The sequence below is a fragment of the Octopus sinensis genome, linkage group LG13, assembly GCF_006345805.1.
Source record: "Octopus sinensis linkage group LG13, ASM634580v1, whole genome shotgun sequence".
Classification (NCBI taxonomy): Eukaryota; Metazoa; Mollusca; class Cephalopoda; order Octopoda; family Octopodidae; genus Octopus; species Octopus sinensis.
Window position 1 is genome coordinate 16,548,131 of NC_043009.1, and position 18,802 is coordinate 16,566,932.

The 18,802-nt window shown below is 37.4% G+C and overlaps 1 protein-coding gene across 3 annotated transcripts in view; it reads left to right on the plus strand.

Moving 5' to 3' along the window:
* LOC115218353 overlaps nt 1-18,285 on the plus strand; it is a 35,468-nt gene extending 17,183 nt beyond the window's left edge. The window contains exons 1-5 of one of the 3 annotated variants that reach the window (XM_036508165.1): nt 562-879; nt 992-1,550; nt 13,255-13,335; nt 13,981-14,059; nt 15,590-18,285. In XM_036508165.1, the coding sequence (XP_036364058.1) occupies nt 1,526-1,550; nt 13,255-13,335; nt 13,981-14,059; nt 15,590-15,785 (381 nt within the window). In that variant the 5' untranslated portion in view covers nt 562-879; nt 992-1,525 and the 3' untranslated portion in view covers nt 15,786-18,285. Of the gene's footprint in view, nt 1-561; nt 880-928; nt 1,551-13,254; nt 13,336-13,980; nt 14,060-15,589 lie in introns of those variants that run through there. The other 2 variants (XM_036508166.1, XM_029788114.2) reach the window with 2 other exon arrangements.
* Nucleotides 18,286-18,802: the final 517 nt, after the last annotated feature.

Below are 18,802 nucleotides of genomic sequence, written 5' to 3' on the forward strand. Positions count from 1 at the left end.
AACTAAGAGCTGGGTTTTCGTCCCACTTCATTTCTGTGGGCTGAAAAGTGGTATCGAAGTCACATAATGTTCTCTCCATACACCTATCGGTTTCAGGTTTATTAGACGAATAAAATCAATACATTTCTCGCTCCGTCATTATACACTATATGTGTATGTATGTATGTATATATATATATATATATATATATATATATATATCGCTCATCATGCATATTTATTCATGCGTATTGATTTAACCTACAATTCCATCCTCAGTGGAAAACAGAGCACCTGTGTGTGTATATATATATATTATATATATCATATATATATATATATATATATATATATATATATATATCAGCACATAACGTGTGGTTATACGGTTATACTTTCACCTGGAACAACTGTTATCACCACCACCACACTGTTCTTGATTCTGAACACTGCTACTACGATGGCTGCCAATACAACAGCCATCACCTCTATCCTACATTTCCTGTAGCTTCCACCTGCTGCATGCCATGTAGTTCTATATTTCCATGCAAAGCTTTCCTCCCCACATCCACTGTCTTTCGCTTGTTTGCATTGCCTTTCTTTGCATGAGTACTCTCGTACCATTATGTGTGTATGTGTTCCTTTGTTTAGATTCCGAGTGATAGCTTAACATGTGTGAAGGCGTGTGATTAAACACAACGGGACCATTTTTAAAAACCCTGGTGACTGAAAAAAAAAATAACCGAAGAAAAGAGAAGAGAGAGTGGAGTGAGGTATGAATATTTCTGTAGCTATTTGGCGATCTGTTTCCAAAATACGCAGGTGGCATACAGAAGATAGAAGCAGATACTGAGATAATAAATATATTTGAGGAAGCGGGGAAAGAGAGAGACATAGCCAGTATATATATATATATATATATATATAAAGCTGAGAGAGAAAGAGTGTTGGACTCAGAATTAGACACACATCGAAAGGTAGAGACGAAAGGAAGTCTAAACAATTGAGTGAGAGAACAAGAAATACAGAAAGTGAATATAACAAACAAAGTGAACTAATGAGACGGCGAAAGGAAGAAAGAATAAGTTGACAAGAAAATTAAAGCAACTGAGGGGAATATACAAAGTGGAGGCAGATATGTGTGTAGGTGGACAAGGAAGCAGAAGGCGAGAAAGGGTATAAGGAGATGCGAGCCACGGACAGGGAGGAAAAAATCCCCCAATAAGCTGGGCAGGGAGAGAAGCAGGCAGACAAGTAATCAGAGAGAGAGAAGCAAGGCGGCAAAAAGAGAAAGGTGAAAAGTATGTGAGAGAGAGAGAAGAGAAGCAGAGAAGCAGAGTGGCAAACAGAGAAAGATGACAAAATATGTGAGAGAGAGAGAAAAAGAAAGAGAGAGAAAGAGATTTAGCGAGGAATAAAGAGGTAGAGCAAAGAGAGGGAGTAATAGGAAGCGTCACAGATAGACAAAGCAAAGGAATAAAGCCGAAACCTTACATTCGAGAGAAGCTGAACAGAGAGAAAGGGTTCGCACGGCGAAACGACGAAAATGATTCATTACAATGAGAAAATAGGTATGTAGCAGATCTGTGTTAGAAATATCTAAATGTGAGATTGTATTTGCCACATGGTTTTTCTTTCTTTTTTTTTAACTTTGTGCTTCTTTAGTAAAAAAAAATAAAATAAAATGAACGTTCACCCTTTTGAGATTTTGTCACGTGGAATATTGGAGAAGCTGTTTATTTTTGTTTACATTTACAAATGTGAAAATATACATCCTTGTATAATTAACATGTTTATGTGGATGCGCTATGTACGTTCACCATTCTATGTGTGTGTGTGTATCAGACGAACAAGCAGTTATTTCTGGCCATCTGTGTGATTACCTTGGTTTTATTAATTGTGATACAAAGACTTGTTTCAATTTCGTACACCCAATTGTATATGACATCAAATCATTTATAAAGATGAATGTGCTTGTATAAATATCTATCTTAGTTTTATATCAGCATCATTGCTTTTCACTGGATTTAGTTTTTGTGGAACTGAATGACTATGATGGGGAGCCACAAGTCCAGTCAAAGACTGGGACATTGCTTTCCTCGCGGGAAAAGGGTAGGTTTGTGCTTTGTGAGATGTTTGGTTCGTGTTGTGGAAGTCTTGGTTCCACCATAGATTTTCTTATTAACGTCACACTTTTTTCAATTTTCCTAAATATTTAAATTGCTTCTTTTGTCCACCTTCGCACCTTTGAGTTTCGCCATTCACACCGATGCTCATGTCGTATAATGACGGTTTCAATGCAGGATCCATGAAAGGTCCTACTCAAGTATGCTAATATTCCACCGTTTGAAGCACCACTGAATGTGTATGATTTTCCTGGCTTCTGGTCATATATTTCCAGCTTATGGAGATGTCGCCTGTGGTTTGTTATCTTTCAGAGCCGTAAGGAGAGCGAGTACAACTATTTGCTTAATAGACATCAGTTTGGTTGTCTCATATCATAATCTTCATCAAATGGTTTCGCTAGGTACATTTTATCTGCTGTTAGAAGCGTACTGAGATAAGTGACCACCTAGTTATTGAAAGTGCTCTACGTTTTCTGCTATTTATTTGTCTATGAATGGCTGAACCAGGTGGTCCCTGCCTCATAGAGCAATATCTTTGTTCTTAAATATATCGACAGTGAAACTTATGCTTCGAACGTCATCGAAAATGTTGGTAATTGTAATTTTTCTAAAGTTGTACACATGGCATCATATGCTTACCTATGTAGTCGTGCTCGTTCTTCCGTCCTCTATTGTACTGTAAAGACAAGGAAGGTGTTTACATCTGACTGCATGCAGCAGTGGCTAAAAATCTATAGACATATTCTGTAATATAGCTCTGAATGAAAACAATGAATTGCCCCAGTAATTTATTTATAAAACTAGCTGCCAAAAATGCGTTATATATAAGGCCCGAAATTTTGGGGGAAGGGGTCAGTCGATTAAATCGACCCCACTACTGAAAGGATGAAAGGCAAAGTCGACCTAGGCAGAATTTGAACTCAGAACGTAAAGACATACGAAATATCTCTAAGCATTTCGCTCGGTGTGCTAACGTTTCTGCCAGCTGGCCGCCTTAAGCCCTTATTAATATTGGAATTATAAGAATTGTCTCAATGTTTAAGAAGTGCTCAAGGCCCTTATAAAATCCCAAAAGCTAGTCTCTTTTTCTGTCTACGAAGGCAAGCTATTTATTTACACCTGTTCACATTGAGTTGGCGAAAAACCTAGATATATTGTACTGTGTAGTAAATTCTGTTTAGTTGTATTCATACACTCAAATGTATTAAAATATTGAAAATGTCTTAGTAGATTGTAAAAGGTCAGTCACTAAAGAAAGATGCGTCCTACTCTATGCTTGTCTCATCTCCCGCCCCTTAATTTAATTCGTGCTACTTACATTTCAAATGAATGACTGACCTCAAGTTGACTCCTGTAGATGCCGAATGGGGGCGAGCTAAGTGTGACTTGAATGGGGTATTTTTAATCAGCTCAGTGAAGTTGGTAAAGAAGTTTGTATGCCGTGGGGAAAAGAATTCAATCAGTACTTCCTTAAATAAGGACACCTGGAGTAAGGTTTTCTACCATTTGTTTAAGAGACGGTCTCCTTCATAAAGAATCAAAATTGTTGTAGCCATGAAATCAATATACCTACAAAAGAACAGGTGTAAGCTTAGTGGACATACTAGAAAGAGCAGTCAAATCTTCCTCATATACATTGCTAACTTTGAAATGGAAGAACAAAATGAATAATGTAGTCCAAGGTATATAAACAGAATGGGATGGCCATAAGTCAGCTTGGGTGTTGATCTGGAGCTACAGAACAACATGCTGGCACAAAATGTCTTAGCATGCATACAGATGAACAACCATTTCCCTTTTACCACTTGACTCTTTGGCATGGCCCCATGACCAAGAAGACTTTTAGTCTTCATGGTCATAACTGTGCCAAAGGGTCAACTTGGCATATATTTGACCAATGTAGACAGTACATACGTATATTGCTGTGTTCTTTATATCCTATAATTTCATCATTTAAATCTTACCATGCCTTTTATCTTTTGGGGGCTCAATAAAACAAAGTACCAGTCATGTACTGAGGTTGGTTAATGTAATCGACTAATCCCTTCCTCGAAAATTGCTAGCCTTGTGTCAGAATTTGAGACAGTTATGTTGGCCATACTGGGGCTGCATCTTCAAGAATTTTAGCCTCTCATGTTGACCACACTACTTATTTCAGTATGGTACTTGATTTCTGTTTGTTGAAATTATAGGACATAGAGAACACAGCAATATATGTATGTATTGTTCAAATACATACCACTGGCCACTGAGTTGTTTCTCTTAGTTCCCTTGGCTACTGGAGATAAGATCCCTCCTATGCTGATAATGGCTAACAGGGTCAGGAATACATGTCCATGATTGTACTCTCATCTCCAGATAATAAGCCTGTTCTTTTCCTTAATGTCATGTCAACTTTGGAGAAAATTCTTGATTCTTAAATCTCTCTCATCTTCTGCTGGGGAATTGGTTTCAGTTGTTATTTGGTATTTATGATACATCCTCTTGACGTGGAAATAATTTTAGTACATTGAAAATTCATGTTGTATGGTATCTAATATACCTGTATTTGTCTATGTTCAAATACATGCCCACTGGCCACTTGGAGTTATTTCTCTTACATCATTCTTGTTTATGTATAAAATGTATAGACAGGCATTTGCATAGTCTCCATCTACCAAATTCCAAAGTATAGGTTAACTTGGGGTAAAGATAGTAGAACCTGCTTACCCAAGGTACTACTGTACAGTGAGATGGAACGTAGAGCTATGAGGTTGTAAAGTGTGGTTCTTAACTAATGTTCGTCCTTTGGGTTCGAAGATGACCATTGACATCGTTTGGTGGAATTGCTGCTATGAGACCGGAGGTGGCTGGTGAGGCCAATCCGGGCAAGAATGTATTACATGTTTGTTTCGACAAACACCAGATGGTCAGAGGCATAGACAGTTCTTCTCAACATTATAGCCATACCACAAAATTGACCTGTTCTTTTTAACAGTACTTAGTTAGTTTTATGCTCTGCTAGATGTAACTTAAAGAATGGTAAACGCCTCCAAACTGACTTACCCATGATATGTGATAAGCTACATGATGTTGCTTAGTTTCAAATCAGAACTAATTGAGCAAACATAAGGTCAAAGTAGCTTCAGACATTCCATTTCTGTATATCAGGGACTACAGAATATAGGGTGTCCTTCTATTTTTAAGATGGCAGTGTATAATCTGAGGGAGAATTTGCTGCTTTTTCAAGCAGCTCAGTCAACATGCTCAATCAAAGTTGACATGGGGGTGTATAGTTACTACATTGTGGTTCAGTATTTGGCTCCCATAAAAAGGAAGTATTCAGTTGCTAATTCTATAATGTTGGTGAGTTTAAAACAATAAAGGCAATAGTGGTGGTGGTGGAGGAGGGGGAGGGCATTATCTGGTAGTGGTCATGATTGGGCAGTATTTAGTGGTAGATGTGGTGTGAGAAAGTATTTATGTTAGAGTGAGTAGAATGCAATAAAAGAATAAATGAAACAAAGAGAATTCTATGTTATTTCCAAACATGACTGGCTGCAGGCAAAGTGCCAGCTGTTTACTCTGATTAACAACAGCTCAGGTAATTACACCTGCCTTGTTGTTGTTCTTTTTTCTGGCTAGCTATACCAGTTTTGGTGGGTTTTGTTTTGGTTTGGTTTTTGTTAGCTGAAATGCGTTGCTGTCCGTAGCAGCTATTACTGGTGTTATTGAAATGTTAACTAGTTAGGGAGTATACTCTTTTACTCTTTTACTTGTTTCAGTCATTTGACTGCGGCCATGCTGGAGCACCACATTTAGTCGAGCAAATCGACCCCGGGATTTATTCTTTGTAAGCCCAGTACTTATACTATCGGTCTCTTTTGCCGAACCGTTAAGTGACGGAGACGTAAACATACCAGCATCGGTTGTCAAGCAATGCTAGGGGGACAAAAACAGACACACAAACACACACACATATATACATACATATATACGACAGGCTTCTTTCAGTTTCCATCTACCAAATCCACTCACAAGGCATTGGTCGGCCTGGGGCTATAGCAGAAGACACTTGCCCAAGATGCCACGCAGTGGGACTGAACCCGGAACCATGTGGTTGGTTAGCAAGCTACTTACCACACAGCCACTCCTGCGCCTATGTATAGTAAAGATAATAAAATGTAAATTTCAATTTTGATTGAACCCACAAAAATTCACTGTAAAAATTAGTAAAAATTAGTTCTGTAACTAATCTAATTTTTAATAAAACCTAATTGTATTTAAACAAGTTATTTTATTGTCAGTTTTATTCTGTTTAATAAAATGGCTGGTAGACAAATGCAACACATCTGTGAAATTGTTTTTATATCAAACAAAGTCACCATCGTTATTGGTTTCAAATTATGGCACAAGGCCAACAATTTTAGGGGAGTGGGTAAGTTGATTACATCCCCCCACCCCAGTACTCAACTGGTTTTGATTTTATCAGTGGCAAAATGATGAAAGGCTAAGTTGACCCCAATGGCATTTGAATTCAGAATGTGAAGTCACAAGAAATGCCACTAAACATTTTTCTTCCCAGCACAGCAACAATTCTGTCAGTCACCGCCTTTCAAAGTCAACCTTATGATTATCATTGTTCTATGTCTATTTTCCCATGCTGGTATAGGTTTGACAGGTGTTTTGAGAGAATGGTTTATAGCTGGATCCCCTTCTTGATGTTAACCCTTTTAGTCTTCTCTTTGAAGAAGTGTGGTTTATGTATACTAAAACTAGGACACACAGGAGCTTTAAGAAAAATTATCTAAAAAAATGTAATTTACTGTCAGAAAAAACCTTGAACAAAAAGATTAATTGGGCATCAGATCAGATTCATAGAATACTGTCATAAAGTGATATGCAGTACACGAGTCTCCTCCTTTGACACCAAACTACCTGAAATAGCTCTTAGTTCAATGAAGCAAATTCACTGTTTTAATATTTCATCAAAATTTTGTGTTAATTTATGTTCCAAACACCAGCTTAATCATAAAATTATTTTACTAAATTCTTTTTTTTTTTTTTCAAAAATTAACTCAAACAAAAGCAGTGTGTTTTGATAGAGATATGGTGTCAAAAAGGATAAAGTAGTTAAGGTGAAACTCTTAACAGATATATCTAGATTAAGTAGAAAGATTAGTCCAAGCCAGATTGTTGCGGGGCAAAGAACAAGGCTGACAGTTCAGAGATAACATAAGACAATGTTAATAAACTTTGCCACCCTTAAAACATTTCAGATGTCCATAAAGGATTGGCTTTTGGTGACTGTACAAAGAGTTTTATTTTGTTAAACCCTTGAATTCAAGATGATGAGTCACTAAGCTACATGGTTCCAGGTTCCCACTGCATGACACCTTGGGCATGTGTCTTCTACATAGCTTCGGGTCAACTAAAGCCTTGTGAGTGGAATTCATAGATGGAAACTGAAAGAAGCCCATTGTATATAAATATGTGTTTGTTTTTGTGTCTGTTTTTGTCCCCCACCACCTCTTAACAACTGGTGTTGATATGTTTATGTCCCTGTTACTTAGTGGTTCAGCAAAAGAGACTGATAGAATAAGTGTGAGCTTTAAAAGATGTATACTGGGGTCGATTTGTACAGCTAAACTTCTTCATGGTGATGCCCCAGCATGGCCACAGCCTAATGACTGAAACTAGTAAAAGATTAACATGTGTTACTTCTTCTCTTATCTTATATTCCTCCTCTCTCAGTAATTCTTATTTATCCATCAATACTAAGCGTCGCCTAAACATCTTTCACCTGCGCTGCCTCCGGAAAATCCTCCGCATCAAATGGCAGAATCATATCCCCAACAAAGATGTCCTCAAGCAAGCAGGAATACCAAGCATGTTTGCACTCCTCACACAAAGACGTATGAGATGGCTTGGGCATGTTAGCCATATGAAAGATGGCAGAATCCCCAAGGACATACTCTACGGAGAGCTTGCTGGGGTACTAGGTCTGTGGGAAGACCGTTCTTACGTTACAAGGATGTTTGCAAAAGGGACATGAAGGCCTGCAACATCAATATTAGCGGTTGGGAAGCAGTTGCCAGCAACCATGGAGATTGGCGACGTACCGTAAAAAAGGGAATACAAAGGAGTGACAGAGAGAGAGAGGAGAAATGGAAAGACAAGAACAGATGTCAACAAGAAATTATGACATTACAACCAGCCAGGAACAGTCTTCGCTACATTTGCGGTACCTGCCAGAGGGAGTGTTTGTCCAGGATAGGACTACACAGCCACAGCAGGAAATGTATCCGGACATGAGATGTAAAAGCCGGACTAGACTATTTTATGCGCAACTCCATTGTCTCCCGAGACAAAAAGGATGCCAACACAACACAATTAACTAGTAAAATATTTCTTCACTCCTTAACTGGTTCCACCCGGATAGACTTCTAATAATTTATTTCACTGTTTAAACTTATTTGCATTATTTCACCCATACAAATCCTCACTTATTTCCTCAGGCAGAGCCCAACCTTCACAAAACTGCACCCAGTGAGCCCACGATAAATCAGTTACAATATTTCAACTGTTAACAGAAGTAGTAAGCCACACCTTTCCTTGTTCAAGGACGTTCACACAGCTACAAAAAAATGTGGCCTTGTCAAGCCTTCCCCCACCTGCAGCAATTTGAATTCATGTCCAAGAGGCATGGCTAAACTCACCTTTTGTTCAGAGCTGTACAACCTCTTGCTTCCTCTCCCCACTCCCCATCTTCTGCTGCTTAACTCACCCACCTTTTTTATTTTCTTTTTCTTTGTTTCCTTGGTGAGAAAGTTATTAGTTACCTTTTACCTTTTACTAGTTCCAGTCATTAGACTGCAGCCATGCTGGAGCACTGCCTTGAAAAATGTTTTAGTCAAATGAATTGACCCCAGTACTTATTTCTTTTTTTAAAGCCTGATACTTTTCCCGTTGATCTCTTTTTCCCTGAACTCTGAAGTTATGGGGATGTAAACATACCAACACCGGTTGTAAAGTGGTGGTTGGGGACAAACACACACACACAATGGGCTTCTTTCAGTTTCTGTCTACCAAATCCATTTGAGGCTTTGGTTGGCCCAAGGTGCTACACACAGTGGGACTGAACCCAGAACCACGTGGTTGGGAAGCAAACTTCTTACCTCACAGCCACACCTATGCCTTTGGTTGTTTTTGTTTTTACTTGATAATTTAATCTTTTATGCTTTTAATGGGGCTTTTTTTTTTCCTGTGAAAATATGTTGTTAAATTCATCTTCTAACACCCATCCTTCCAACAACCTTCTCACTGTGGTCCTTACTCACTAGGGTGCTATAAATGCTACCACTTATTCCTCTAAACTTCACATTGTATCCTTACCACTGTCCTTTATCCCCCCCTCCTCATCTTTGACTCATTCCTATTTTCTTTCCTTCATTTGTCCTCCTCCAAACTGTCCCCATCTCTCATCCTCTGCCACCCCATTTTCACTCTAGTGCACTTACCTACCCACCCACCTTTATGTCCCTCTAACCTTATTCTTTCTCTCATATTCACCTTGTACCATGACTTCACCCCCTCTCTCTCTCCCTCCCTCTCTCTCTCTCCCCATCCCAATCCATTCCAGATGGGAAGCCATGTGTTCCCCACTTCAACAAGTTGCCTGCTCCTGTTACTTTATCATATTTTTACATCTCTCAGTATTATGTCCCACTCAGTTGAGGGGGTCTTGCAAACACCAAGTGACCTCACCAGTGCTGGTGCCTCAAGAATATAACTCTCAGTAAGCTCTATACAGCAGTTGGCATTAAGAAGGACATCCAGCTGTAGAAATCATACCTAAAACGACATTAGGGTTCGGCACATGCCCCTTGGCTTGTCAGTTCCTATCAAACTAGTCAACCTATGTCAGCTTTGTGGTATTTCAACCGTCTTTACATTCTAAGTTCAAATTCTGCCAAGGTTGACTTCACCGAAATTGCTGGCCTTGTATCAAAATTTGAAACTAAATATTGGTGATATGTGTGTGTGTGTTTATATAAAGATATACATAGGCATAGGAATGACTGTGTAGTAAATAGCTTGCTTACCAACCACATGGTTCCAGGTTCAGTCCCACCGCATGGCACCTTGGGCAAGTGTCTTCTAATATAGCCTCAGGCCGACCAAAGCCTTGTGAGTGGATTTGGTAGATGGAAACTGAAAGAAGCCCGTCATATGTATGTGTGTCTGTGTTTGTCCCCCCAACATCGCTTGACAACTGATGGTGGTGTGTTTATGTCCCCGTAACTTAGCGGTTTGGCAAAAGAGACCTATAGAATAAGTACTAGGCTTACAAAATAAGTCCTGGGGTCGATTTGCTTGACTAAAGGTGGTGCTCCAGCATGGCCACAGTCAAATGACTGAAACAAGTAAAAGAGTATATAATGAAAATAAATACATAAATACACACACACACACACACACACACACACACACACACACACACACACATATATTGCAAATTAAATTATTGGTGTCTGTTAACTTAAAGGTTGCTATACACCAAATACTAAAGTGTGCTGTCACGTAGTCATAAACAACTCATAGATCTTAACACTATATATTGACATAGTGCGTTTTCCTCTCTAAGCTTTATGAACTTTCAGTTAACATTTATTTCCTGTTTGATGTTGAATGTTAAGTAAATCTTGAAAATGATTTTAAGATAGTTTGGCATAAAACATAGACTTGAAAGCACTTGTTTTTGTCTGCTATGGAGTATAAAGATAAGTTTGATGATGTTTAAACATTTAATTGACATGTTTTATTCTTCAAACCTGCAGATAAGAAAGAGCAAATATATATATATACATAGATTTATTCATTTCAAGTTTACTTCTTTTACACATGTTTTTGGAGACACTGGTTTCCATATAAAACTAGTGATTTGCTGCTGTCCTATTGCACACATACACAATCTCTAATGACTCAGTCAACAAAAATATGTACAAAGCCACTTTCTTTATTGATATAGTTACAAACACAAGGCATTCATTGAAAACATGTCAGATAACCATAAAAGAAATTCCTTGCATAACTGGTATGGTGATTTGAAATAATAAAAACAACCGAGAAATAGGTGGCCAGCTCGCAGAAATGTTAGTATGCTGGGCGAAATGCTTAGTGGTATTTCATCTGTCTTCACATTCTGAGTTCAAATTCCACCAAGGTCAACTTTGCCTTTCATCCTTTCGGGGTCCATAAATTAAGTACTAGTTGTGTACTGGGGTCAATCTAATCGACTGGCCCCCTCTTCAAAAATTTCTGGTCTTGTGCCTAGAGTAGAAAAAAGAACAATGGGAAATGAGAGGAATTCTTTTCTGTGTATTTTGACTAAATTCAATTCCATTAGTGACCGAAGATAACCATAATCTTCACTGATCTACATAACCAGTCAGTTTTCTAGTGTTGCTTCTGAAAGTACTTTTATACATCTTACATATGACATAAGTCCCCTCAAATATAACACTTGGGAACCAAACATGTGCCTCTCATATAAGAACTAGTCTCCCTCATACTCTCATCTAAGACCTGGTGGTGTTCTTTCTAAATTTATGATAGTTTCAACAGGGTCACATTCACTTCTACTCTATCCACGTTCTAGCTATTTTTTACTAAGATGAACTAATAGATGCAGGCTCAGCTGAGTGGTAAGAAGCTTGCTTCCCAATGACATGGATCCGGGTTCAGTCCCACTGCATGGCACCTTAGGCAAGTGTCTTCTACTACAGCCTTGGGCTGACCAAAGCCTTGTGAGTAGATTTGGTAGACAGAAACTGCAAGAAGCCCATCATATGTGTATGTGTTTGTCCCCTACCACCGCTTAACAACTGTTGTGTTTACATCCCTGTAACTTAATGGCTTAGCAAAAGGGACTGATAGAATAAGTACCAGGCTTAACATAAAAATAATAAATACTGGGGTCAACTCATTTGACTAACAACTCTTCAAGGCAGTGCTCCAGCATGGTTACAGCCTAATGACTGAAAAAAGTAAAAGATAAAGGATAAGAAATCACATATTTAAGAAAGTAATAAAAAGGTGAGACATTTAGAAGTGTACAGTTTTTCTTTACCTCTGACACCAAGTATGATAATATTTTACCTAAAATCCATGCATACCTTCAACAACCAGGACAACCCTACATTCCAAAAATGTTGTTAATATTCTGAACAGATTTCTTATCAGACCTTTCAATAATTTCCATCTACTTTGACCTATCCTGTATTTAACAACAGAAATAACTGAATTCAAGCAACAAAACAAATAAAAAAGTATATATCTTCTTCTTCCTCTTACTGTTGAGATAGTCAGTTGTTTACAGTAAAAGTTTATCTGTCGTTTTATTGTACTCTTTGACATATTTTCCTGAACTAAACTCATCATCATCATCATTTAACGTCTGTTTTCTATGCTGGCATGGGTTGGACAGTTTGGCTGGAGCTTGTAAGGCCAGGGACTGCACCAGAGTCCATTGTCTGGTTTCTATGGCTGGATGCCCTTCCTAATGCCAACCACTCCTCAAAGTGTACTGGATGCTTTTATGTGGCACCAACCCCAATATTGCTGTTTATATATATATATATACATTTTGCCGTTTATATAGATATATATATAGTGAGCTTCCTTCAGTTTCCATCTACTAAATCCACTCGAAAAGTTTCCATCTACCAAATCCACTCAAAAGGTTGGCCCAAGGCTATAGTAGCAGACACCTACCCAAGATGCCACATAGTGGGAGTGAACCCAGAACCATGTGGTTGGAAAGGAGACTTCTTACCGCATAGCTACACCTGTACTTTACTCTTTTATTTGTTTCAGTCATTTGACTGCAGCCATGCTGGAGCACTGCCTGCAATTTTATATAAATAATACAATGTCTCTTCTTTTATCAAATGCTAATGTATATTGAGCTAAGCAACTCTATTTACTGAATATCATTTTCACAGCAAAAATGTGTTGGGTAAGAAAATTTGGGATGTCGGTAGGATTAGGGTGTGCAATGTTGACCTCTCCACTTCACTGCCAAATTTTTGTGCAGCAACTGCTCAGATACTTTAATTATTTTCTTATTTTCTCTATATTATTGTTTTTTTTTGTTTTTTTTTTCCAGTTCCGTCAGGTAATGAAACAATGTATGAAGCAGAAGACAAAAGCAAAACTCTGGTAGAAGGAAATTCTAATACTTTAGTGGGTAAGTTAATTAACAAAAACAATCAACTCTTTATTTATTAGTTTATCTCACTTTTAGTTCTTATGAGTTACATTTACTGTCTGTATGGCTATCTCATATGTTTGATATATCTGTACTTGTACTTTTGTGTAGGCAGATTGTACTCTGAAAATTCATGTAAATATCAATTGTAAATCAACTGAAATCATCATCATCATCATCATCGTTTAGCGTCCGCTTTCCATGCTGGCATGGGTTGGACGGTGCAACTGGGGTCTGTGAAGCCAGAAGGCTGCACCAGGCCCAGTCTGATCTGGCAATGTTTCTACGGCTGGATACCCTTCCTAACGCCAACCACTCTGTGAGTGTAGTGGGTGCTTTTTACGTGCCACCGGCACCAAAAAAAGTAAAAGTGGTTGTAAAAATGCCCCAAAATCAAACATTTCTTCCTTTTACCCATGAATGGGGCAGCACTTTTAAAGAGCTAATTGTTATTCTAAATGGAATATAACCAAAGTTTCAGTAGAATCTGTTCTCACTGAGCCAAGCAGAGTTATATATCAATACTTCTTGTAGCTAGATTCGAAGTCATGACCGTGTTGTTCATTTTGTGACTATCTACAGTTTTATAATGCTTAAAGAATGTTTTTTTTTTTTTGCTTTCAGTTGTTTTATTGGTGATGGGATGCACTTTCCTGTTTGCCTTTTTCCTCAGTTTTGTTGCTGTTCTCTACAGATATCACCGGTGAGTTTTTCTTCTTATTTTCCCTTCATTAATTTATTAAACATCTGCATCACACCAGCACAGAAACCTCATCATAGTTTTTAACCTATTGGAAATAGCAACCAAATCTCTGTCACATCACACTGTATCATCATTTCAAAATGACAGTCTACATTATATAACATATTACTAGATATCTCATGCCTGAAAAAGCAGACCTGGTGTTGATCATGACTTTTGATCATAGGTTTGCTCAATCTGGGCTGATTTGGAGCTAATTTGTACAGTCGTTTAACCCTAGATCGGAGCTGATCAAGCAGATCTATAATGAAGTGTTCCAACCGAGACCAACCCATCTTTTTATACATCTATGACTACATTTTCCAATGTCTTACAGTGTTTTTAAGATGATAGCGTGATTTGAAGGAGAGTTGACTTCTATTTTTATCAATTGATTAACCTGATTAGGGTGATAAACTCTGATTAGGAAGGCATGAACAAAACTACTCCAACCATAACCATAAGTACAAGTTTAGCACTGAAGTTGATGTAATCAACTAACCCAATCCCTTTGAAATTTCTTGCAAGCTGGGCAAAGTATTTCGTGGCATTTCTTCCAGTTCAATGTTGTGAGTTCAAATGCCACTGCAGATGAGCTGACATTTCGGGATTAATAAACTAAAGTACCAGTTGAACACAGGTCTATGTGCCCTGAAATTGCTGGCCTTGTGCCAAAATTTGAAATCATTATATTAACAGTGCTAATAGGCACAAGCAGAGCCGTGTGGGAAGAAGCTTGCTTCCCAACCACATGGTTCTGGGTTCAGTCCCACTGCATGGCACCTTGGGCAAGTGTCTTCTATTCTAGCCTTGGGTCGACTTATGAGTGGATTTTGTAGACATAAACTAAAAGAAGCCTATCATATGTGTTTGTCCGCCCCCACCCCACTGCTTGACAACCATTGTTGGTGTGTTTATGTCCCAGTAACTCAGCAGTTCAGCAAAAAAGACCAATGGAATAAGTGCTAGGCTTAAGAGAAAGTAAGTCCTGGGATCAATTTGTTCAACTAAAACCCTTCAAGGCAGTGCCCCAATATGACCACAGTTAAATGACTGAAATAAGTAAAAGAGGATGCTTTATTGTTGAAAACTGGGTTTTGGGATCTACTTTAGCTACATTCTTTACAACAAATACCATTTTGTTAATTTTCTCTAAACTTTTCTTTAACTAAAAGTTAAATTTGTAAAGTAAAATCAAAATGTTTTTTCAACTTATGGAGAACACATTGCTAGTGGTTTAGTGGTCTGCTAACCTGGGGCTAAACGACTCACAGTGTTTCTGCCTACCACTGACTCTGGCTTGTAATCTCAGTAACCTCTTCATATTATTATCTGTAATGAATTAAAACAGCATTTAACATATCAAATCATCAACTTTGACCCACAAACCCTTACTACATTGGATTGTATTTCCATGCCTGACTAACAAAAATTATCTGCAAAAATATAATCTTTTATTAGTGACTAAATAGTTTGTTTCTCCTTTTCCAGCCGTAAGACTGCTGAATACCAGCGTGCTGCACAGGCCCATATAACATCAACACGTAATGCTGGCATCTACATGGACCTTGCTATGGATTCTCCAATGTCTAAATCTGGCTTACCTATTGGTGCACCAATCTATAATTCATTGAAGAAACATCCAGAACAGTATACATTTGTATCAGATGATGAACTTGACTTATAAACCAAACATAAATATATTTGTTGATTTCTGTAACCACTGTCATGTTTTTTAATCCAGAATTCTTGTGAAATGGATTGAGATTTTAATAAGAACTTCTGGTAATCAATCACACAGCTCATTCCAAACTAATATGGCCAAAATCCCTATTGTGTTGGACATTGTACTACATATTCCAAGTTCTGAACTGTATCACCATCAGCTTAAAATAGTGTCATTGTGAGATTCCTCTAAGTTTTGGAGTTTGGTTGGTTTTTGTATTCTCCTGGATTAGTGATGACTGGGTATCAGACTCTACAACAACAACAACTGTAGGAAACATATCTGTTAATTAAATAATCAACTTAAATTATCAATTAATTATGCACTAAACATCACACTATGTTATATCTGTAGTATGAGGCAAGCTAAACTTTTGGTGGGGGATTTTTGAACACATAGGACCTGTCCCTATGTTGTAACAAACAAATGTTGTTTTCTTTCTGCCGATAGATAAGATCTACCTGGTTTGTTTCAAATCTTGTTTGATTTACATCAGTGGGAGAATATCATTCAATTTGCTCAAGGAAAGAAACATAGCTAATAGCTATGTATAACAACTAAATGTAGTGAAACATTGTAGGCACCAATCAATTATTTTGATTTGCATTATGTATTTCTTTCTATGGACAAATCAAATGGTATTCAATTTCTGATAGAAGAATTGAAATTGGTCAGGTAGAATGTTTGTGTGTCCTCAAGTGTAGGTGTGACTATGTTATTTGGAAGCTTACTTCCTAACTGTGTGTTTTCAAGTTCAGTCCTACTATGTTGAGACCTTCAACAAGTATCTACAGGCCTGGGCCAGCCAAAGTCTTAAGAGTGGATTTGGTTGACAGAAACTGAAAGAAGCCCATCATGTATATACACATATGTTTGTGAGCAGCCTCGTCTTGACATTACAAGATGGTTGTTAAATGAACATCATTGTCATGCAAGTGGTGTTGTTAATCTCCAATCTTCCTTGGAAATACATCTGGCCCTTGGAAAATATTACTTTACTTGTAAAGGGCATCCGGCTGTAGAAAATGTGTCTCAACCCATGAAATCATGGAGAATTGAACAATAAAACAACGAAGAGGTGTGAATTGAAAAGACATTTATCAGTCATAAGCAACAGCTCCACTATTACATTAAAAAAAAAGTTTGCTCTTCATCACTCTGCAGGTATAAAAAGTGAAATTGCCAGGTATCAACTGATGAATATAATCAAACAATCAAATAAACTTCCTGATTGACCTTTAGGGACCAGTGACTAATCTCATCCTTACACCTCAGCTTATACTATAGGCATATACTGGGCATATGCCTATTGTATATATTGTCCCCTCACCCAGTTATCCTTATTCTCAGTATATGCTGTTGTCTTTTCCCAAATTAATTCAATGAAAATACAAGCAATCCTCGGTTGATTTCTAACCAATTTTTTTACAAACAACTGATACAGCCTTTCCTTTCCAACATTGTGCCTCCTCACTAAAAATGTTAGTTTCTACTTCATCTAACAGCACACCAATATGTATCCTTTCAACCTTTTGTTATACTTCCCAATATATCAGATTGACCAACGAATTAATTATTCAATCACTTTGAAATATTGTTTGTTCCTACCCTCCACTCATTCACCTCTACCACCAATCAGTGCCATTGTTAAAACAGTAACTAAAACTTTTATCATAATGGTTGCCACAATAATGGCACTTCCACCCCCTATCTCATCACTGACTTTTTAATTTATATACATATATTATATTGACCTTCCATGGTGTACTTTTTCATTATTGGATACTTTACTACCTTACTAATTACATTAATCAGGCTGCCCAGTAGGCCCTCACCTGTAGACTCAATTGGTAATCATGGTTTCTTTATGTCTTTTCAAAGAACTTTATAATCAAATATTTCTACATTTTGCTCCAGAAATTCTTCCATTCTAAATCTTACAAATACTACAGCAATAATAATGATGATAATTTGTTGATTTTATTATGAAATAAAGCCTGGAGCAATTAAAATACCAATATCTTGCTGAGGGAGATAACAAGATGCCTGCTGTATAAATATGGGCTCCAGGTACCCAAACCAGATGTCCATTACCTTTTTACATGGTTATTGTGCCTCATATAATAATAATTATAATAACTTATTTTGTGTACACGTCACTTTACTATGAAATATATTTGAAGAAGACATGAAATTTGTACCTAAATTTTCCTTGTAAAACTTCTAGCCAATCTTTGAATATTTAAAAATGAATCACTGTTAAGTATTTTTTATTGCCAAAGCCCCTCCCACACAGTTGTTCTTTGTGAACTTCAGGTGGTTGACTCTCATGCACAGATATACATATTCACACTTGAAGAAGGATGATTGACTCATAATTGTTTATTTCTATTTTTGTTAATTTATCATCTTTCATGGTCAACATTTTCTCTGTGTTATTAAACTTCTGAATTTCAGGAAAGATTTTAAAAATAATTAATAAAATAATTTTAAAAATAGATTTGCTTTTTTGTTATCTTTAATTTAAGCATTATCCTCGATCTTTAAACCACTTAACTCAGAACTGTGGTGCCTACAATGTTTGGCTATATCCCACAAGCTCATTATTTCATTCTGTTACTTGTTTCCGTTTACCATGAGTGTGGGAACGTAATTTGCTTAGAGGTGCTGACCCAATTTTTCAGGAGGATGTTCAAAGCATTTTCATCAACCCCACCACAAAAAAAAAATTAAAATTTAGTGGGTGCACTTGCACTTCCTGTACCTGAGCCTATGCCATTTACTGCTAGTATTTACCTCTACATGTTCTTTCTGTATCAATTTTCAACAATTTTACATTGTACTTCCTGAAAGCATTGGCCATGATTTTTACTAATATGTTGCATTAAAAAATGGCCATTAAGCAGGTGAACATTTTGCTTTTTAGTAATGACGGCAAGAAATTAGTATCGCTTTAATTATGACCGTGAGTGATTTTT